The sequence below is a fragment of the Ahaetulla prasina genome, chromosome 6 (assembly GCF_028640845.1).
Source record: "Ahaetulla prasina isolate Xishuangbanna chromosome 6, ASM2864084v1, whole genome shotgun sequence".
Classification (NCBI taxonomy): Eukaryota; Metazoa; Chordata; class Lepidosauria; order Squamata; family Colubridae; genus Ahaetulla; species Ahaetulla prasina.
The window spans coordinates 5,853,932-5,877,000 of record NC_080544.1 but is presented as its reverse complement, the minus strand read 5'-3'; the positions used below and the strand labels follow the sequence as shown (position 1 = coordinate 5,877,000).

The following is a 23,069-nucleotide window of genomic DNA, read 5'->3' as shown; positions in this document are numbered from 1 at the left end:
GCATTGAGCTATGCAATCCCTACATTTGCATTTGGAAATTTGGGGTGTGTGTGTGTCATTGTATTTCCAGTTGTTTTGATAGCACTAGACAGCATGCATAAAAGGGAAGGAACTGCAACCCAAGGACTCCAGGCCACTATGGCAACAGAAAAATATTGATATGATAATGGTTCACAGAATACATACCTTAATCCAGAAATTTTTTTTTAGATCCCACTGCTCTTCCTGACCTCCCTTTACAATCAGTATCTTAGCTTAAGGAAAAAGTGAGCCACCTCACTTTTCTAGTCTTTAGTTTAGAGCAATCATTCCGGTTAAGAACAAAATGTTAACTAGCAACACATTTAGAAATAAAACCAGACTTCATTTAACCAGCAACGTAACAAGGGTTATATAAATTTATTCTTTCATGTAACATTTGATTAGTTTGAAATTCTCCATTTGTAAATGTTTAATTCCATAGTTTATTTATTTATTTACCTTTTTAAAAAAAATCACTAAAAAGGATCCCATCCCTCCCCAAATACAATCTGTATCTGCTCTATATTTACAGATAACTGGTCGCTATAAAGGCACAATATTTTAAAATGAATGCTTCGGTATTCTTTGTGCATTAATACAATACTGACAATACTGAATGTTGCGTTGCCATTTTTTTTCCTCTCGTGGACTCCATATGAGTAACAAAGTTTTGGTTTCCCAAGTGTGGTATGTGGGTGGATGGGTGGGGGTGGGGGTGTCTGTGGGAGAGAGGGCCTCTTATTACTTTTATATCTCAGACATTCTTCGCTTCAGTATAGACCACTGCAGCTTAAATGCGTCTTCCAAAGGTGTCACTATCGAAGCATTCGGCCATTTGACTTCAAACTGGGGGGAAAAATATCATGACACAAAATCCACGAGAGAGAGAGAGAGAAAACATCTCCAGTGGGACATATTATGGGTTAGGTCTCAATGTAAACCAAAAGACTCAACTGAATCACTCTGGCACAGATTAAACAAAGTTAGTTTTCCACATGGAGTGAAATGCTTCACCTCCTGAGGCCCTGAACTACTAACACAAAGGCTGTGCTTCACAACACGATGCGGAGTCTCCCACAAAAGGGAGCAGCCACGTAGCATTCTTTGAAAATATCAGGACCTCCATTTTGTACAAACTGACAGACAGACTGTGTTTCAAAAGAAAAATAAAATTTGTTTCCTGAATAACGCACAACTCCGGATTGAGAAAAAGCACTCGCTGTGCTTATCTGGCCCTGTTTTTCCCCAAAATCAGAGAAATATCAGCAGCTATTTCAGCAGGAGTGAGAGGCTGTTGAGATGTAATAGGCTGTGATTAAAATAAATTCTGACGATATTAGCTGATTATTATTTCCTAATTTTAACTAAGCTCTCACCTTTCTAATCTTCTCTTTGTGTTGGTGTCTCCTTCATGACGGAAATGAAATATATCCACAAAAAGTGTCAAAACTCTTCCTCACCTCTATGTTGCATATATATATATATATATTTTAAAAAAACCACCATGGTAATTGTTAATGCCTTTCTGAAGAGTGGTTTGCCTCCACCCTAAAGGGTTTGTACATTGTACATAAATAAAAAAGGAAAAATTACAGTACAAGTAATTCACAATATATGCAATGGGAATGGTGTTTTTCTTCTATTGATAAATTCACGTTCAGAAACATCATTTTGCATCACTGAGAGGCACTTCATTTCATCCTTCATAAATTTATACCAAATCATTTGACAGAGACAATATAAGTAGATTTCTAGGCCTTTTTACAAGATAAGAACACAACTGTTTGCCCTACCAAGATATCATACGGACTCTTTGTTCAAATACAGAGTTTTGGAAGTAGCCCAACTCAAAACCTTTGTGGTAGACAATCATGGACTTAAGTCAAGGAGGCAAATATTACAACCTAACAAGCTCTTAAATGGGTGCACAGAGAATCATGTCAGCAATGTCCCTTAAGGAATAGAAACAAGAGTGCTGTCTTGTCAAATGAAATTTATGCTCTGTCAAATGATCGAAGGGCCTGGAGATCGGCTTCATGTCCCGCTTCCCGGTCTCTACCGTAAACTCTTTAGTAGATCAGTTTAATTTCTTATGTGCTCTAAATGTACAGGTTCTAAAACTAAGACGTTTGCTATAAATAAAGTGTCCTTTAGTGGCAGTTTATAGTAAAAATAATCCTTGGTTTGAGATAATCATTAAAATCAGGTTTAGCATTGAAAGCAGCAGCTAACTAGGATTAGCGATGGCAACACACTCTGTTTTGGTCTTTCACTGCTTGGTTTGCAGTGTGCAAACTCAGTTGCAAATATTTCTCAAGACTTCCTTCCAAAGGAGATTGGAGACTACTCTTCATAGAACTAATTATGGGAAAATTCCCTACAGTTGTCTAAAGAAAACCATCATCTTCTATATTTCAACTCATTAGTACCATTTATGGGGGGGGGAAGCCTTTTCACCTGGAGTGGGAATGCACCTGGCAAACATTGGTTAGCGCCACTATCGTAAATCTTTTTTCCCATGGAAATTAAGAGGAAAGTAATAAAAATTTCCACAGGAAAAGCAATCCGAACACATAAAGTGCAGAAAGACCTCTATTAATTATTAAGCAGTACCAGAAATTTCCTTGATAAAAACCATAAGCAATGACCCCACCCCCTCTGGCATCCCTGCCCATCTTTCCATTCAAAAAAGTAAAAAAAAAAATTCATTCAGTGCATACAATATAGTTATTATAAGTCATAAAATACTAAACACCCCCACCCCCCCAATATTATTTCAAATTCTGTCCAATCTACAAGAGTAAGGCATAATCCACATTTGGTGCATGGAAAGACAGACGAGTGTTCTTTCTCTCTTTCTTTCGGCACAGGAAGTTGTGCAAAAAAGGAAGACTTTGGTCCTTGGTACCTAAACTCCCAAGTGCAGAGGGTGGTGTGATGGTCCACAGGATTGGGCGTGTCCATGGAGTTGTGCAGTCAACTGTGAAAGCCTCCTGTTCCTGCTACCAACGGCCGCTCACACTGGCAATGTCCGAATGGTATTGATGAGACAGCCGTCCACTAGCGCCGCCTTCCAGAAACGAGGCTCGGACGTTGGAGGGGTCAAAGAGTTTTCTTCGGTTTTTGTTCAGTTCTGCATGGGGGAGTGGAAAGGAGAGAAAAGAAAAGCTTCCCTTCAAAATCTGACACCAGATGCAATTTAGCAGGAAACATTTTTACTATTTCATAGTCCAACTAAGTCCAATCAAATGCAAATATGTTCCTATCAGGTGCAAGCAATAGCAATGGGCACTTAAGACTTTTACATACATACATACATACATACATACATACATACATACATACATACATACATACATATAAATACATACATACATTCATAATGCACTCTCTGAGCAGTTTACAATATCAGCTTTATTGGCCACAACCATCTGGGGTTCCTCATTTTACTGACCCCAGAAGGACAGAAGGCTGAGTCAACCTTGAAATGGTCAGGATCAAACTCCTGGCAGTGGGCAGAGACGGCCTGCAATATTGCATTCTAACCACTTTGTCACTATAGCTCCGTGATGGTGAACCTATGGCATGCATGCCCGAAGTGACACATGCAACCATGTCACCTGGCATGCACGGCATTGCCTGTTCCTCTTCTAGGTTTCTGGTGCGCATGCACACCCAATGATCAGCTGACCTTCATGTGTGCAGCAATGCTGGAAACTGGAAGAGCTGGTCTACTGCTTTCCTGCGTGAGCATGAGTGCCAGCCAGCTGATTGTCGTGCACGCATGCAAGCCAGAAACCCGGAAGACCAGCTGGCCGGCGCGCATGCACGCACCAGAAACCAAAGTTCATTTTTGGGCGTGTGCATGCACCCTCTTCCAGGTTGCAGCCTAGACGTGCGCTCCCTTGTCGCCATTCAGTGCCAAAAAGGTTCGCCATGACTGCTATAGCTCATCCAGGCAGATTCTCTGTGGTTCTCAATGAGAACCACTGGTGACTAGTCTCAAGCCGAAGCTTTATTGCTAGGCACCCGTGTTACCAGAATGTCACCCGAGTGACTGCATTCCCTCGGGTGCATTCAGGGATTCTGGGGGAGCTCAGACTTTTGCCACCTTCTGCAATGCAAAGACTCCAAGCTTGGTCCATTCTTAACACTTCCCTCCTCTCTAGCTGGAGATTCTACCACAATACCCCCACAAGATATAAAATAGTTTAGGATAGATTTGGGTCAGAAAAGGCAATAGATCTGTCACAGGTCTATTGAGGCAATTGTTGAAAATGAAAGAGGCATCAAGCTGTTGATTTCAGAGCAGGCAGCCACCACATGAGATATCCGTACCTGGCTCTCTTCAGGGGGGACCTATAAAGACATGGGCTCCCTTATGGGGTTTTGCATGTCCCTGACTATAAGGTAAAAACCAAATATCAGGAAGCTGTTTGTTACAATCTTATGGCAGGTGAAACCTAATAGAATTCTTAACTTCACCAACCCAGGGAAGTCAATGGATCTCACATTGAAAGATACACATGAGTGGACTTACGAGAACAAGAGAGATTAAGGCTGGCAGGATAAGGGTGGACAAGAATATAGCTATACACAGGGGTACCTTGAGTTTCTGAAAAAGAGTCATTCCACATTCTGTGTATGAGAATAGCTGTCAAGGAGAAGAAGAAGGGAATTCTTACAAACTGCACAAGGTAGTGATTTTCTTTTACCTGAGATGGCCAGAAGCATTTTCCTTCGTGCACCAAAAGTGGTAATTCCAAGCTCTTTCAGATCCTGATCCGTTAGAGTGAGGAACGTCTGAAGATCAATCTAGGAAAAACCACAACAACACCACACTTTAAGATGCTCTTCCACTGAGTGGGCCAAGGACTTCTCTGGGAGAACATTCTGCTGGATATATTTTGTGCACAAATTGGTAACAAAGGAAAGAAGCAAAGCCATTATTTCAGTTCCTGCTAATTAGGTCTATTAACAACATCCAAAGCACGTTAAAATCAAAGGAGCAACATTTGTATAACAAATGCAACGTATTATTTTGACAGCCTAAATAAATACTAGAAGAGGATTTAGGTGCTCAACCAGATGAATCACCTTGGAATTAATTCTTCATGGCACAGAATTCCTTCAAATCTTGTTTGGTGAGACATAAAAATTGGCTGCCAAAACAATTCAAAATATGTTACTGTGTTCTAAAATTAGTTTATATAAATTGAAAATATCTGGATCTTTTCTGAGTAGTTGCCAGTGAATTAGTATACATTATTTTCTGAAAGACAATCCCTTTTAGCTATTTGTGGCAGTTTCTGAACAAATTTTAAAATTACTGAGCCATTATTGGTATTCCTTTATGCCCACAGGTTAATTGTCTGTATGTCCCAAGGCTGATAAACTACTCTGACACAAAAAATTAATTTGATTGTTATGTCGGTATTGCAAAATATTAGATAATTGCATTTCTCTTTGGAACAGTGATATTTAAAAGTCAAGGAAATCGCATCAGATGAAAAACATATAATAAAGTGATATTAATTTTTATTCTGGCGTATGTGTTGTGTGCAAACACCCAGAAGCAGGGATCAGTATACACCAACACATACTTGTGCTCTCATATCTGCATGTATGTTTGTATATGCATAGAATGTTTCAACTCCCGCTCTATCAGTGAGTGCAACTGAGTGAATTAACACCGTGTGACGATTCACAGGAAATTCCATATTTTTTCTGCAGTCCCATCGAGGTATCCCATTCTGATCATTTTTTGATGGCTTATATATTTGTTTTTATTTATTTATTTAATTTATTGACTGCCCATCTTATCACAAGTTAACTCTGGGTGGGTTGGTCTTTACACCATCAAGGTCACTTGAGGTCCTGCTCTGATTAGTATTTCCCAAGCAGTGAGTTATGGGTTTGCTGATACTATCCAAATCAGACTCCCATTCCCTTCAAAGAGCTGGTTCTTAAGGTATGATTACAAACAATGGACATTGGTTTGAGACTGCAGAACTGGTTCTCTGAACATAGCACTTCAAAGACACCAAGGCCTGAAGCCACGGAATGAATCTGTGGTCTTGATTATCAACAAAGCGCAACATATGGGAGCTAAGCAATCAAAATAGCCTATAAGGAACCATCACCATCACCAAGCCTTTCACAAACACTGACCTCTTGTTGCTGAAATATGTCTGTGTATTTACCCAGGCCCAGTTTGCTGAATAACTCAGGTAGGTCAGATCCCTTAAACAGACTGTTCAGGTTACAGCCGTTGCTTCCAATCAGGGAGGAGATGCAGTCCATGTAGTTGCTACTGCTGAGATAATGCTCACCTAGACGTTCAAGAGAAAATAAGCTTCTAGTTAGGTTGAGTTCGCTTTAGGCTAAGGAGCCTAAAGGTCTGGTGCTTGCAAACTGCCAAGAAGTACTGAACTGAATATCTAAAGGAGAATATTCATAGCTCAGGGTTGAAATGATTATTGAAAGATGATTAGGGGACTGGAGGCTAAAACATATGAAGAACGGTTGCAGGAACTGGGTATGTCTAGTTTAATGAAAAGAAAGACTGGGATGACATGATAGCAGTGTTCCGATGTCTCAGGGGCTGCCGCAAAGAAGAGGGAGTCAAGCTATTCACCAATGCAGCTGAGGGTAGAACAAGAAGCAATGGGTGGAAACTGATCAAGGAGAGAAGCAACTTAGAACTAAGGAGAAATTTCCTGACAGTCAGAACAATCAATAAGTGGAACAACTTGCCTGCAGAAGTTGTGAATGCTCCCAACACTGGAAATTTTTATGAAGTTGGATAACCATTTGTCCGAAGTGGTGTAGAGTTTCCTGCCTGGGCAGGGGGTTGGACTAGAAGGCCTCCAAGGTCCCTTCCAACTCTGTTGTTATATTATATTATATTAAATGAGGGGTCCTTGGTGCTCTCTAGCTTGCTTGATTTCTTGCAGATGTTTCATTATCCTAACTTGATGATGATGTTACCTAGTTAGGGTAATGAAACATCTGCAAAACAACAACGACAACAACAACAAGCAAGCAAGCTCAGAGAGCACCAAGGACCCTTCAACAGAATCTCTGCCTGATGTTGAATTACCAAACTTTGTTTTCATGGAAATAGAATACAACAAGTATTGGTCAGAGTGAGGCAAAAATTGCATGCCATCTCAAACGTTGGGGGACGCTGCTTTGGGGTACCCGGCCAATTCTATCTCTTGTGATGTGGCCTGGGAGAATAAAACTATATTATGACATTTGGACATAGAGAAGAAGAAACAAAGTCATCACAGAGGGAAGAAATGAGCCATTATTGTCACCAACTTTCTAATGTTTCTAATAGAATGTAGAAGAATTAGGAGCGACATGATAGCAGTATTCCAGCATTTGAGGGGTTGCGACAAAAAAGAGGGGGTCAAATTATTCTACAAAGCACCAGAGGGCAGGACAAGAAACAATGGATGGAAGCTAATCAAGGAGAGAAGCAACCTGGAATTAAGGAGAAACTTCCTAACAGTGAGGACAATTAACCAGCGGAACAACTTGCCTTCAGAAGTTGTGGGTGCAAGTTGTGGTTAGATAATAAAAATGGAAGTTAGAAACAGGGAAACCAAAGAAAAAGTTTCGTGAAATAAACAAGATATGTTAAGAGAGAAGCTAGTATTATGATTATTATATTTATTATTATCATTTTAATATTATAGAATTAATGTGAATATAATGAATATTGTTGTAAATCTTGATTATCATTTTACAAAGATATTTGTACCTGGACATCACATTGTTTAATTGAAGATGGAATTATTATATAAATAACAGTCACTTATCTCAAATAATATAGGTTCTCCTGCTTGAGCAGCGGGCTGCACTAGAAGGCCTCCAAGTTCCCTTCCAGTTCTACTCTATTCTAATAGCCTATCATTGATAATTATAGCTTGATGCAACTAACTGACCCAGTAAAGCTGGCTGGAGAATTCTGGGAGTTGAAGTCCTCCAGACTTAAAGTTGCCAAACTTGGAGACCCCTGGTCTAAAACAAGCTGGAGCTAACTTTTATTCAAGTCAGTAGCTCTGCATGAGATCTCTGACCTAACCAAAGGGGTAAACACTTACTTGATTTCTGTTTCCGTTTAGGACTTCCAATGGAAGAGACGTAGTCGCCCGGAGCAGCTGAGCTAATACCATTGTGATCTCTCCAGTTATCCGAATCGCTCCCGCTTCCCAGGTGTTCCCGGCTGTTGGATCGGGAGAGAGACATGGAGGAACCCTGCAAGGAAATATCAGCAGGAAGAGGTGTGACCAGGACATGTGGAGATACTGTCAACTTGGCTTTATATTCAAGGACATCATTTCAATGGTGCAACCCATTAGCTTAAATTAATGAGCAATATTTTGTTTAAAAAATATTCTTGTCGGAGAAGTCTTAAGTACTTTAGGAAAAGGCATACACCAATAAAGAATTATATTGGCAACACTTAATTTGCATTATCAAAGCAAATTAATTTTAACTTGTCATCTATGGCACACTGTGTTGTCCCAATTCAGACTGGTCATTTTTTTAAACCAGTGTTTTAAAGACTGTGGATGTCCAACGCAAAGAAGGAAAAATAAAGGAATAGATTGTTTTTGTTTTTTAAAAATTATTTTTCCCACATGTTTCAAGTATAAGGAAAAACAACGGATGCCTCAATCTCTGAAAAAATAGCTTACGGAGCAGAGAACTCAGGCTGTGGTTTGATCCTGGGGCAACAGCCAAGTGACTCAGATACAGTCTACACACACACACACACACACACACACACACACACAATGTGTGTGTGTATGTGTCCACTAATACATTCCTAAAGAGAAATAGAAAAATGACTAGAAGATAACATGAAACTGAGATAATTATGGAATAAACAAAATACAATGGATTAAGATTGCCTCCTGCATGCAGAAAAAAAAAATCTTAACACAATCCACAGTTTCACAAAGGCCTGGAGGAGTCACGCAAAGAGACCTTTGGTCAGATGGGCTTTGGAAGTCCCAGCAGCAAACCTCAGACACCAAACCTTTGACCTGAGTTTGGTCAAAGTTCAGACCAAAAGCTCCAATTTCTTCTTTTTCATGCCTAGCACACACTGCAGTTCTGCATACCTCATAAGTTGTCGACATAGATGGTTTGTAGGCTACATGGTTGGCTCTTCGCAGTTCCTTAATTGTTTCAGCTGGCATTGATTTGGAGAAGCCCAGCCCACTCCAGGTGTTGGTGGGCGTTCTCACCTCCGTAACAACAGGCTTTTTCAGCATAGCTTTAAGGGGGCAGGAAGCATATTTATAAGCATTAGTATCTTCTTCTCTTTTTTTTATGTAAAAAGCAGCCAAAATTCTTTAGGCAGTGGATGATCAGATCCAGAAAATCTTCCACTCTCTGCTTTTACCACTTTCCAAATATTTTAAACTTGCTAGGGTCACTTCATATTTCAGTTTATATTACTGAGCACACAGCAAGAGAAGATTATACTAATATGTGATGTGGCCTTTCGAAAAAGGCAAATAGGAATAGGGGGGAAAAAATTGAGAGCTGAATGCAATGAAATTTCATTTTAATGTATCTCCTCTCCTCTCCTATTCCATTCCATTCCATTCCATTCCATTCTAAGTAATCCTGTAACAGGTAGGGCAAATATTCTGATCACCATCCCGTAGAAAGGACCTTGTAGTCTGGAAGATAAAAAGGGATCCTGTTTGCTCAGAAAATGTAACTCCAGGAGCCTTTTGAGGGGAAGAAAAGAAACAAAGACCAGCTGGATTGCAAAACATGTTGTCTAAGCTACAGTTTCTCCACTGGAACAATGACAGAGCCCAAACCGAGGGCGGAAGGGAATGGATGGCAGGGGGAGGGCAGGCAAAGCCTCCTTCATCACTCTGCTTACAAATAGATACATGCTACAAGTCACCGTTGTCCCACATACCTTTGGTTGCCAGTAGCTTCTTCTGTTCGTAGTCAAATGCCTAGAAATGAAACCCAGAGAAGGCCACTTAATCACTGCCCTTGCTAAATGTCATGCCTACACTCTGCTCCACAAGCCACAAAGATTTTGACCAGGATCCATCACTTTGTCTCGGAGGGAACTCTTTGTGCCACCCAACAATGTGACAGCAGTCCAATAAACCTCCGATATACTTAAAACTCCTGTTTAATACCAGGAGTTTTAAATTAGGTTTAAAACCAGTTTAAAATTAGGGCTGCAATGTCCACTGAAGAAAAAACTGGCAGCATCAGCAATCCATTTCAACGTATTGGGAATCTAAAGATGACACCCTCACTAGAAGAGCAGCACATAAATCCCTGATGCTGGTTGTATTAGTGCAACACAGAGACTGCTATACCAACAGAAGGGAATATTTGTAGCTCAGGGGTCCTTGGTGCTCTCTGAGCTTGATTGTTTTCTTGCAGACACTTCATTACCCAACTGGGTAACATCATCAGTGCTAGAAGAGAGTGGGGTTTACTCTCAGCAATCAACATCCAGATAAGCAGGGATTGACACCAGGGTTAATACCAGACCAACAATCAAGCAGTAAATAACAGCCTAATCATAGAGGTGGAATTCACTTACCTTCCCTACTGGTTCGCAAATGTGAGCGTGCACGCATGGGCAGTGCTCGCACATTATGTCTGGGCAGGTGGGCGGAGCCTCCTGCAGTTGCCACTACCGGTTCACTCGAACCGGACAGAACCAGCTGAATCCCACCTCTGAGCCTAATCAAGGAACTGCCAAGAACATCACACCAATGCTGACAAGACAAATCAACTCTCTACAAACAGAGATCAAACCCTTCTAGTGCATTACTCATGATAGCAATAGCAACAGCGCTTCTTAGACTTATATACTGCTGCACAGTGCTTTACAGCCCTCTCTAAGCAGTTTAGAGAGTCAGCCTATTGTCCCCAGACCCATCTGGATCCTCATTTTACCGACCTTGGAAGGATGGAAGGCTGAGTCAACCTTGAGCTGGTGAGACTCGAACTGCCAAATTGCAGGCAGCCAACAGTCAGCAGCAGTAGCCTGCAGTACTGTATTCTAGCCACTGCGCCACTGCAGTTCATGATGTTACCTAGTTGGGTTATGAAATAGCTACAAGAAAGCAAGCCCAGGCGCAGCTCTCACACAGGGCTTCACAGAGTGGAAATCCATCCTTGAAGGGGGGTCAATACCTGCATGTCCACATACGTCGACTGGGGGCCCAGGTGGGCTCTTTCCGAGTTCTGCTGTGCTGCAGCCGCCCTCTCTGCTGCCCTTTCACTTCCGGGTGCCTTTTTATCAGCCACCGTGGTCTCTGAAGCACTCAGCTCAGAATCCGACAGCAATCTCTCCCTACAAAAAAGACAGGCGCTCTTGTTAAAAAAGGGATGGAATTTATGACTTTATGCTTTGGATGGTTAGAAGGGATGGACTATAGAAAGAAGAGGGCCATGGTGAAACTTTAGAGAAAGAGGTAAACTTACAATGGTGCTTATAAATGCTGTAGAGAAGATTGGAAGAAGAAGAGGCAGTGGCTCGGTGGCTAAGACGCTGAGCTTGTCAATCGAAAGGTTGGCAGTTCAGCAGTTCGAATCCCTAGTGCCGTGTAATGGGGTGAGTACTGTTACTTGTATTTGAGCCTAACTAGGTGGCTCAGTGGCTAAGACACTGAGCTTGTTGATCAGAAAGGTCGGCAGTTCGAATCCCTAGTACAGGTCTCCTGCATGAGCAGGGGGTTGGACTAGATGATCTCCAAGGTCCCTTCCAATTCTGTTACTGTTACTGTCCTTTCCTTCCCCTCCCCTTCATTCCTCCCTCCCTCACCTTTCCTTATTCCTTTCCCTTCATTAAACGGTTTAAAAGATCATGGATAACTTCATTTCCTGGGCTAAACGCCATCTTGGATACTTCTTAAGTATCTTTCCTTTTTTTCTTTTAATACAAAAAGGATTAAGGGTACAGTTGTCTTCTCCACAGCTTGATCCCCATGGACTGGGAAGCCTCTCTGAGAACTGACACTGTTGAACAGTGTTTCTCAACTGTAGCCACTTGAAGAGATGTGGACTTCAACTTTCAGAATTCCCCAGCCAGCAAAGCCAATGTTTTGTCAAGGTTGACAAAAAATACTGCTATGGACTCTCCCTCTTCTTTCCAGAATCTCCTCATAATGTCTCCTAAGGGACAAATTCCCTTCTCTCCTTCAGTTGACTGTCAATGCTGCCATTGCAGCTAAAGAAGGAAGACACTCTCTGAAACTCATTTTGATTTTATTGCTTGAAGTGGACCCTGGTAGCCAGAGCTACAATCTCTTCTATTCTTCTGATCTGCTCATTTTCCAGCCTTGGGTTATGAAGAGGACTGGGAACACTGCTGAGTGAATCATTTTACTGGATCCCGGCTCTCCCCACCATTCAATAAGCAAGGAGGAAAAAAAGATGCAGTTACTCTCTGTGTAATTCTCCCTCAGAGTTAGTAAGGTTTACATCTAACTTTCCCCCAAACAGACTCTCCACTATGAATCATGATCTACCTCAGGAGGAATTTGGAAAGAAAAAGAAAAATGCTTACAAATAACTTAATCCCTGATTGAAATATGTCACTAATTTTCTCAGAGGGACTAGAAGAGCAACAGCTAATGATAAATAAAAAATGATGATCTCTCAATATGTAGGTCTTTGCCAGTATTACTCTCACAGCCGTATTTACAATGTTAGGAATGCTAGGATTGATGAAAGTGTAATATTATATGAATACTGCACAAGTAATGCAATTTTCAGGGGGAAAGCACATGAACCAAATAAAAACCATCCGGAGATCATGCAAGATCATGGCTTTTGTGCTGTGCATGTTGTGTAAGAAGCTCCCTCCAGCCAGGGATGTGTTCTGAATAGTGTGTTTTATTAACACAACCACCCCACAGAAAACACATTAAACATCTCCGCATTTGCACAACCTTATTTTTATAAACATTACGTACTGTAAATGAGAATTTTTGGTGCCTTGCAGTAATTCCACCGTCTGCCTTTTTGTGCAGGATTGCTTAGAGGTGCTCATCATCTGCTTGAGATCATTGGCATTTGCGGAGTGTGAAGGACTCCTGGGCATGCCCACTTCTACGAAAGCATCATTGCAACCTACAAAGAACCAAGAGTGACCAATTAGCACATATGAAAGGCAGACTCCCAAGGCTGATGGTCTTGTTAATGGACATGTAAAATTTGGAGAAAGCCGTCATAAACTTTCCACTTCACTAAAAGAGGAGTTGTTATGGCTAAAAGGACTTGGGGTTCTTTTTCAGCTAGTCTGGGCCATTTCATAGCAGATTGCTCGCTGCCGTCTATATCTTAGGATCCAGAAGTTTCCTAAGGACTGAAATATCTAGTCTTTATTAACACAGGAACAGACAAAGAATCAGATATTTTTTAAAAACATGTGTTGGGTCACATGTATATTTGAACAAGTATTAAAACACACTGGCCATGATTTTGCTATGAAAGACTACCTATATTGTTTATAAATGGGATTAACAAAAATAAAATGCATACCTCTGTATATAACTTTTCTTTTGGGGCAGTGTTTCCAGCCCAGTTCAAAGGGAAACCATTGTAGGCTGTTCACATGAACCTCAAAATTCCAAAGTTTTGATTTTGCGAGAAGAAGAAATGTAAAACTTTTGTTCCCTAATTTCCTCTAATCTTGAGTTTCTCACTTCTCTGCATTTGAGAAGTTAGTTTAGAACAAAGCGCCTTTGAAGAATGAAGCACTTTTAAACCCAACTATCATATTTGTAGTAGTCCATTATGGCTTTTTATTCTGAACCAAACCACCAAGACATTCTTTTGGACCATGCCCAGAAATAGATATTTTAGGAATGTTTTGATCATTTGATCTTGAGCAAACTTTTAATTGACCTGCGCAGGCTTCCCTGCCTTAGGGTTTTGGGCACATTTTTTATTTTTAGAACAGAAATCCTCAGCTGGTCTTTCATCCCCCTTCTTAAGATGACCCCTTTAGCCTAAGAGATTGCGCTATGGCGGGGAAATGATGCAGCATCAGAGCACAGCATGGTAGTTTTGGTTATACCTTCACCAGAGTTTGTCTTGGCCGTCACTTGTTCAGAGGCATTATGGCTACCAATCGTCCGAGAAGGTTCGCTGTGGTTTGAACTTAATACATTTTCACCAAGAGCTGTGGCAGAGAATGCAGGATACTTCATAGCTGAGGTCTGGAACAGGATGTTTAACAGTATGTTTAGTCATCTTAGTCTTTGAAAAAAGAAAGACCATTAATGACCTTCCTTAAATACTTAATATCTCTTTTTCCATGCAAAAAAATTAAGAGGTGATCTAATAATTTTACTACCTCACCTGTCTGTGGATACCCAAGATCAATATATTAAAAAAAAAAGGTGCTAGAATGCAGCATTTCACATTTTCTCATAGCACCAAATCATCAGTATTAAACATATACATCGGAAACTCATCCAGGGGGGCACTTTTGTGTGACTTCTATGACAGCCCCACCCCCCATCAACTGTGCCTCTGGAAGTTTTATAGGAAGCACTGACTTGGCAACTGAGTCATGCCTACTTTGTTATCTAGACAGGGACAGGGATGAATTGAAATGAATCTTGAAAAATGATTTTTTTAAAAATAAAAAGTTGAGGTGTCATGTTACTACTTTGTTCTACTGCACCAAAAGGAACCTGCTTTTCTTTTTCTTTTTCTCTTCTACCCTACACTTTTCTCTGTTCCCCTTTCCCTCCCTTATTTTCCCATTATTATGTGAACAATAATCTTTAATAGAAGGAGAGTGTCTAGAGCAGGGGTCTCCAACCTTGGCAACTTTAAGACTTGTGGACTTCAACTCCCAGAGTTGAAGTCCACAAGTCTTAAAGTTGCCAAGGTTGGAGACCCCTGGTTTAGATAAGCTTTGAGCACAACATCTCTTGGCCTCCTGGCTGCTCTTCTAGGTTTACATAATGTCAAACCATCTACTCGAAACTATGTTTAGGGTTTTAGATATGGGTCTTATAGGCTTCATTGACTCATTCCTTATCCATCGTGTTGGTGTTAGCTTTGGCACTGTTGAAAGATGACATTTCAGGATACCATTTTAATTATGGCTAGAAACCATTTTCTACAACTTTCTATGATGCTACAATAACAAAATGATGTAATCGTTTTCACACCATCAGAAGCCAGAATTTCTAAATTATACTTTATGATATGCAAAACCTCTAACAAAAACTTATCCTGGTTAAGTTCCACTGAAAAAGTAACATCCTAGAAAAAGTAGCAATAACTATTGTATGGTTGCCGAGTAAACGCGAGCTCAAGACTTTCTTTTTTCACCAAGCGGGGCTGGCCTGATTGATTTTAATATGGGGGGTTTTAGCGGGTTTTTAAACAGGGTTTTAGCTTTTGAAAAATTTTTAGCTAATATTTTAAGTATACAGCGGTCGAATTAGATTTTTAAACTTGTTATAGTATTTTAATTTGTTTTGGATTTTTGCTGTTTTATTTGCTGTACTCCGCCCTGAGTCTTCAGAGAAGGGCGGTATAAAAATATGAAGTAATAATAATAATAATAATAATAATAATAATAATAATAATAATAAAAATAAAAATAAAAATAAAAATAAAAATAAAAAATAAAAAGTGCACTAGTATTTAAGCTCAATTAAAAATAAGCTCTATTTTTCCAGGTTGATTTGAGCTTGTGGCGGCACTGGTTAAAATGCAGTATTGAGGCTAACTCTGCCCACTGCCAGGAGTTCGATCCTGACTGGCTCAAGGTTGACTCAGCCTTCCATGCCCCCCAGGTTCGTAAAATGAGAACCCAGATTGTTGGGGGCAAGAGGCTAACTCTGTAAACTGCTTAGAGATGGCTGTAAAAGGACTATAAAGCAGTATATAACTGCTATTGCTATTAGCAGTATATTTTATTTATTTATTTATTTATTATTTACATTTCTATACCGCCCTTCTCCGAAGACTCAGGGCGGTTTACAGCCAAGTTAAAAAGACATATACAAAAATTAAAACACAATATTTGAAATTTAAAAATCTGAAACCATAAGGCCGAATATTAAAATAACAAGAAATAAAACCACTCAATTAAAAATTACTCTTAGACCAACCCTGCTCATTGAAACAAAAAAGTCTTGAGCTCGCGCTTAAAGGCCCGGAGGTCAGGAAGAAGGCGTAGCCCCAGAGGCAGTTCGTTCCATAGGGTAGGTGCCCCAACAGAGAAGGCTCTTCCCCTGGGGGCTGCCAGCCGACATTGTTTAGCTGATGGCACCCCGAGGAGACCCTCCCTGTGGGAGCGCACAGGTCAATGGGAGGCTATTGGCGGCAGTAGGCGGTCCCGTAAATAACCTGGTCCTATGCCATGAAGCGCTTTAAAGGTGATCACCAACACCTTGAATTGCACGCGGAAGACCACCGGCAACCAGTGCAGCTTGTGTAGGAGAGGTGTTATATGGAAGCTCCGAGACGCTCCCTCTATCCCCTGCGCAGCCACATTCTGTACCAGTTGAAGTCTCCCGGTGCTCTTCAAGGGGAGCCCCATTGCAGTAATCCAGGTGGGAGGTAATGAGGGCATGAGTGACCATGCATAACGAATCCCGGTCCAGGAAGGGACGCAGTTGGCAGATCAGGCAAACCTGATAAAAAGCTCCCCTGGCAACGGCCGTCAAGTGTTCTTCCAATGACAGCCGTGCATCCAGGAGAACACCTAAGCTGCGAACCAACTCCCTGGTGGCCAGTGACTCGCCCCCCCAGTCAGCGACGGAACTAGCTATAACTGCTATATAACAGAATGTGCACAAAAGAAAATTCTGCTTAGTTACAGTAGTTGGAATTTACTCTCTCATAAATATGCTAGTTATATACTCTGAGGTCATTTGTTTACCTTTACATGACCATTTAATGATGAGGTTGGGTTTTTCTTGTTGTCCACTTGCATGCCATTCACATGGATATCAACAGGAGTTAAGCCGGGAGGGGGAGACGGTGTGCTTTGACTATAGTTGGGCACTCCCGACAACAAGATACTGGTTAATGTGGCTTGTGCAGTAGGTGGCATCATCAGGTGAGGAATAGCAGAGAAACCTGGAAGACAATGTGAGAGGTTCTGCTTCATTTCTGCTGAGGTTGAAGATGTCTAAAGTCCTAAGAGATACATGGAGTCCTCGGCTTACAACCACAAAATGGGAACTTCTATCACTAAGCGAGGTAGTCATTATGTAAGTCACATCTGATTTTACAACCATTTTTGCTGCAGTTAAGTGAATCATCTGTCAGGCCTGGAAACCATATTAGACTTTAGGATTCCAGACGCTGCCACATTTTCCCCTGAGGGGAAGAAGTGGGGCTGAGGGGTATGGTAACATTCTTCAAGCGGTCAAGGTCGGATGGTGTTCACATCTGCAGGAAGAGTGGCAAGAAGATATTCGAATGAACTGGGAGAACGTGGGACCATGTGACCATCAAACGGCGCAGGGGGGTGGGACTCTTGGGGTTTGTATAACTGGGGAAAGAATCCGGAAATTCAGTTTTGGAATTTCACTCATCGTGTGCCAGTTTCCTCATGCTAGTAAAGAACTCTGGAAAACAATGGCTTCTGAGTTTTTTTTATGCAGAAGAGGTTTTTCTGGAACCTTGACATTATTCCAAAACTCCTAACTTTCTTTTGCTAACGGTACCCTTTCCTCCGCTCAGAGGGGGCCCATTAGGGGGGTGCTGGGCCCCAGCCTCCACAACCTCCACAGCAGTGCAAAGACCCAGCGAAGATGGAGGAGCAGCAAGCTGAAAGCGTGGATGTAGCACAGAAGCTTGAATCTAACGATTTAATTGAAATCCCCTACTTCCCATTGGAAGATATGACTCAAAAACCCGAAGTGGTAGAGCCTGCTTGTCAGCTTGGAGCACGGCCCAAAGACTGCGATTCATGGGTAAGCTGTCATTCGGGAGAAAACATTTCCCCGGGGCAGAATGGAGAGCCCCCTCCCTCTTCTCAACCTCACTGGAGGACAGTAAAACCAGGAGAATCGGGAGAGTCACTGGATTGGGACCTGAGAAACCCCCTGAAATCCCAGTCCCTATTAGACCTCCCTGAAACTTTTGAGCGTTTGGAAGTGAGGCCTCGTATAAGCTCAGTTCACCCACCTCGAGAGCCTTTAGCTCAGCCTAAATTCACCTTCCCTCCCACCAGAGAGGGAGAAATTACTGAAGCTCAAAGCCGTTCCGATGAACGCAGGAGGACCTCCCTTCCCTCCTTCAGACGGCAGGGAGTTCAGGCAGCACCAGGGACTTGGGGGGAATCGCAACTCCCCCCTCCAATTGACTTTTCCCGCCAACAGCGGCCTACGCTGCCTCCAGCTGCTTCTATTCCTCCTGGTTCAGCATTTTATCCTGGACAAGGGTGGATCCAATACCAATGGCAACCAGCCAGTTCAGCACCTTTCTTTCCTGGGGGCCCCAGGCCGATGTTTGCCTCGACAGCTGAAACATTTCAAGGACTTCCTTCTCAGCAGCCAGAGGGAATTCCACCCCCCTTCACAACTCAGCAACCAGCCACAACAGCAACGGCCGTCCCCCAAATCCCTCTTCAACCGCAAGCAGGCCAACTAAACCCACCTGCACCTCCTCACCCAGCCCCTCCCCCTTTCAAACCAACCTTTGATGGGAATCCACACCACCTGGCTTACTTTCTCAGCAGAATTGAGGCTTACGTTGAACAATATAGACATCAATACCCATCAGAAATCCCGTTACCGTCCAACTCAAGCTCCCTCGAATGTTGGGGAAAATACACCCGGTATTCCATACCAGCTTATTAAAACCTGCTAGACAGTCTGGTCTGAGACCTCAACCTGCCGCTCCCCCACCACCCTTGATAATCCAAGGTGAAACCCACTATGAAATCAAGAAAATCCTTGACTCTAGACTATACAGAGGTCAGTTACAATATTTAGTCCATTGGAAGGGATATCCATTAACTGAATCTACGTGGGTCAAAAGTTGGAAAGTAAATGCGAACAATTTGATTAAACAATTTCACGACACTTTCCCTGACAAACCTAAACAACCTCTTGGAGAGGGGAGGGAGGGGTAGAAGGGAAGTGTGGACCACTGACACTCTTCTTTATCGACTCTTTGTTTTCTTTCCTAGGATATAGCTTCTTTTCCAAGGGGGGACGCCTGTCAGGCCTGGAAACCATATTAGACTTTAGGGTTCCAGACGCTGCCACATTTTCCTCTGAGGGGGGAAGGGGGGCTGAGGGGTATGGTAACATTCTTCAAGCGGTCAAGGTCGGATGGTGTTCACATCTGCAGGAAGAGTGGCAAGAAGATATTTGAATGAACTGGGAGAACGTGGGACCATGTGACCATCAAAGGGGTCAGGGGGGTGGGACTCTTGGGGTTTGTATAACTGGGAAAAGAATCCGGAAATTCAGTTTTGGAATTTCACTCATCATGTGCCAGTTTCCTCATGCTAGTAAAGAACTCTGGAAAACAATGGCTTCTGAGTTTTTTTTATGCAGAAGAGGTTTTTCTGGAACCTTGACATCATGAAGCAAATCTAGCTTTTCCCACTGACTTTATTAAACTGGCTGGGAAGGTCAAAATGGCTATCTTGTGACCCTGGGATGCTCCAACCCTCATAAATACAAGCCAGTTGCCAAGCACCTGAATTTTGATCACCTGATTATGGGAGACATGGCAATGGTTGCAAGTGGTAAGGAAAGTCAATTGGCTTGCAAAGAGATGCAGAAGCTTATACATTTTGGACCTGCTTTGCAAGGGAGGAACCAGTATTGTTGCACTAGTTTGGTTAGTGTTCAGTGGGGATGGGTGGGGGGGAAATAATGTGTGTTTTTGTTTCTTTTTTTAAATTCACATTTTTAAAAAAGTTTTTGTCTAGTTTTGCTTGGTCTCCATTTAATGTTTTCTTTTGGATTTTGTATTTGTATTTTTGAATAAAATAAAATAGAAAGTAAGTGTGTGGACCAGTTGTAAGTCACTTTTTTCAGCATCAATGAGTAGTTGTAAGACAAAGGTTACCTGTGGCTGATGTGCAATTCAGCAGAGCAAGATTGCATAGAATAGGATCTGAGTAGCCCAGAATTGCCTTATCTCACTAGCACAGATTTTGTTTCACAAGGTCCTTGAAATGCCAAGGACTAAACTAGTGAAAACCTTTGTGAACCTTTCATTAGTGAAAACTAATGAAAACCTTTGAAAGGCTAGTGCTTTCCTACCTGAAAACCACCACGGATCCTTTGTTAGACCCCTTGCAATTTGCATACCGAGCAAATAGATCAACAGATGATGCTGTTAATATGGCTCTGCACTACATCCTACAACATCTTGAGTCTCCAAAGACCTATGCAAGGGTCCTTTTTGTAGACTTTAGTTCAGCATTCAATACCATCATTCCAGACATTCTTCTAACTAAGCTAAACCAGCTACAGGTACCGGAACAGACTTGTAAGTGGATCACAAGCTTCCTAGCAAACAGGAAGCAGCAGGTAAAGCTAAGCAAGATCACATCAAATACCTGTACAATTAGCACAGGGGCCCCGCAAGGCTGTGTGCTCTCCCCACTTCTCTTCTCTCTGTATACCAATGACTGCATCTCCAATGATCCATCTGTTAAGCTACTGAAGTTCGCAGATGACACAACAGTGATTGGTCTCATTTGAGACAATGACGAATCCGCATATAGACGAGAGGTCGAACGACTAGCCTTGTGGTGCAACCAAAACAATCTGGAACTGAACACACTCAAAACCGTAGAAATGGTGGTAGACTTTAGGAGAAACCCTTCCATACTTCCACCTCTCACAATACTTGACAACACAGTATCAACAGTAGAAACCTTCAAATTTCTGGGTTCTATCATATCGCAAGATCTCAAATGGACAGCTAACATCAAAAACATCATTAAAAAAGGACAACAAAGAATGTTCTTTCTGCGCCAACTCAGTAAGCTCAAACTGCCCAAGGAGCTGCTGATCCAATTCTACAGAGGAATTATTGAGTCTGTCATTTGCACCTCTATAACTGTCTGGTTCGGTTCTGCAACCCAACAAGAAAAACACAGACTTCAGAGGATAATTAGAACTGCAGAAAAAATAATTGCTACCAACCTGCCTTCCATTGAGGACCTGTATACTGCACGAATCAAGAAGAGGGCCGTGAAAATATTTGCAGATCCCTCGCATCCTGGACATAAACTGTTTCAACTCCTACCCTCAAAACGACGCTATAGAGCACTGCACACCAGAACAACTAGACACAAGAACAGTTTTTTCCCGAAGGCCATCACTCTGCTAAACAAATAATTCCCTCAACACTGTCAGACTATTTACTGAATCTGCACTACTATTAATCGTTTCATAGTTCCCATCACCAATCTCTTTCCACTTATGACTGTATGACTATAACTTGTTGCTGGCAATCCTTATGATTTATATTGATATATTGATCATCAATTGTGTTGTAAATGTTGTACCTTGATGAACGTATCTTTTCTTTTATGTACACTGAGAGCATATGCACCAAGACAAATTCCTTGTGTGTCCAATCACACTTGGCCAATAAATAAAATTCAGAGCAAGATTGCATAGAATAGAATTGCCTTATCTCACTAGCACAGATTTTGTTTCACAAAGTCCTTGAAATGCCAAGGACTAAACTAGGGTCTTTTGGATGCAAAGCACAAACCACAATGAAATGAGCATCTGGAAGTCCAAGGACTCAGATGATCCCATCTTACAATGATGGCTTCTTGAAATAGTGGCATCATTTTAATGTCCTGTTCTGCATGCTTAGGGAAAATGCTAGATTGCTCTTGGGAAAACAGAATAACAGAGTTGGAAGGGACCTTGGAGGTCTTCTAGTCCAACCCCCTGCTTAGGCAGGAAACTCTACACCACTTCAGACAAATAATTGCCCAATCATTTCTTAAAAACTTCCAGTGTTCACAACTTATGGAGGCAAGTTGTTCCACTGATCAATTGTTCTCACTGTCAGGAAATTCCTCCTTAGTTCTAGGTTGCTTCTCTCCTTGATTAGTTTCCATCCATTGCTTCTTGTCCTGCCTTCAGGTGCTTTGGAGAACAGCCCGACTCCCTCTTCTTTGTGGCAGCCCCTGAGATAGGAAGATAGCTACCATGTCTCTCCTAGTCCTTCTTTTCATCAAACTAGGCATACCGAGTTCCTGCAACCGTTCTTCATATGTTTTAGCCTCCAGTCCCCTAATCATCTTTGTTGCTCTTCTCTGCACTCTAAAAAGTGCACTCCACATCTTTTTTAGATCGTGGCGACCAAAACTCAATGCAGTATTCCAAGTGTGGCCTTACTCTTGCTCTATTTAACTTACCTTGCTCTATTTAAAATATCTCCAATTTAAACCCAAAATACCAACCTGTAGTGCTTGTATTAGCGATTGAGGAAGCCCAGAAAGTTGAACTTGGTGTGCTTGAACTTGGACTCTGCAAAGGACTAACCGAACTATTGAGAGCATTTAGGAGGGAGTTTGGAGGTGTGGAGGTGCTGACAGATAAAGTGGTTGGACCTAAAAGACCTATCAAAAAAAAAAAACAAATAAAAAAGAATGTTACATCCCTGTAGATGCACAACCAATTATTTTAAAGACCAATGCAAAACTGAATGAGTGATTTTACTCTTCTGTTGGATGATGAAAACACTCAAGGAAGATCCACTCTAGGTGGGCAAGATGCCTACTTCTCTCCTTGGATGTTGCTCCTAACAAGAAATGGGATTTGTCTATGTGGAGATTCTCAGTCATCCAGACCATGCTTGTCCCAAAGGTGTTTTTTTCAAGAGGCAACTAGATTTCTTTGTTTTTCCTTGAAGAACTTTCACTTCTCATCCAAGAAGCTTCTTCAGTTCTGAAGTAAAGAAGCTTCTTGGATGAGAAGCAAAATGTCTTCAAGGAAAAACAAAGAAATTTTGTGCAAGAAAAGGGGTTCTCCAGGCCTTCTGTTTTGTTCTTCAAAGAA

The 23,069-nt window shown here is 41.7% G+C and overlaps 1 protein-coding gene across 1 annotated transcript in view; it reads right to left on the bottom strand.

Moving 5' to 3' along the window:
• Window positions 1-376: 376 nt before the first annotated feature.
• Window positions 377-23,069, bottom strand: part of BICC1 (BicC family RNA binding protein 1) — a 115,577-nt gene continuing 92,884 nt past the window's right edge. Inside the window, exons 11-21 of the mRNA XM_058188321.1 lie at window positions 22,472-22,630; window positions 16,949-17,148; window positions 14,117-14,258; window positions 13,011-13,167; window positions 11,227-11,386; window positions 9,980-10,019; window positions 9,162-9,316; window positions 8,136-8,289; window positions 6,193-6,353; window positions 4,737-4,836; window positions 377-3,154 (exon numbers count right to left, since the gene is read on the bottom strand). Coding sequence (XP_058044304.1) covers window positions 3,024-3,154; window positions 4,737-4,836; window positions 6,193-6,353; window positions 8,136-8,289; window positions 9,162-9,316; window positions 9,980-10,019; window positions 11,227-11,386; window positions 13,011-13,167; window positions 14,117-14,258; window positions 16,949-17,148; window positions 22,472-22,630 — 1,559 coding nt within the window. The 3' untranslated portion in view covers window positions 377-3,023. The remainder of the gene's footprint in view (window positions 3,155-4,736; window positions 4,837-6,192; window positions 6,354-8,135; window positions 8,290-9,161; window positions 9,317-9,979; window positions 10,020-11,226; window positions 11,387-13,010; window positions 13,168-14,116; window positions 14,259-16,948; window positions 17,149-22,471; window positions 22,631-23,069) is intronic.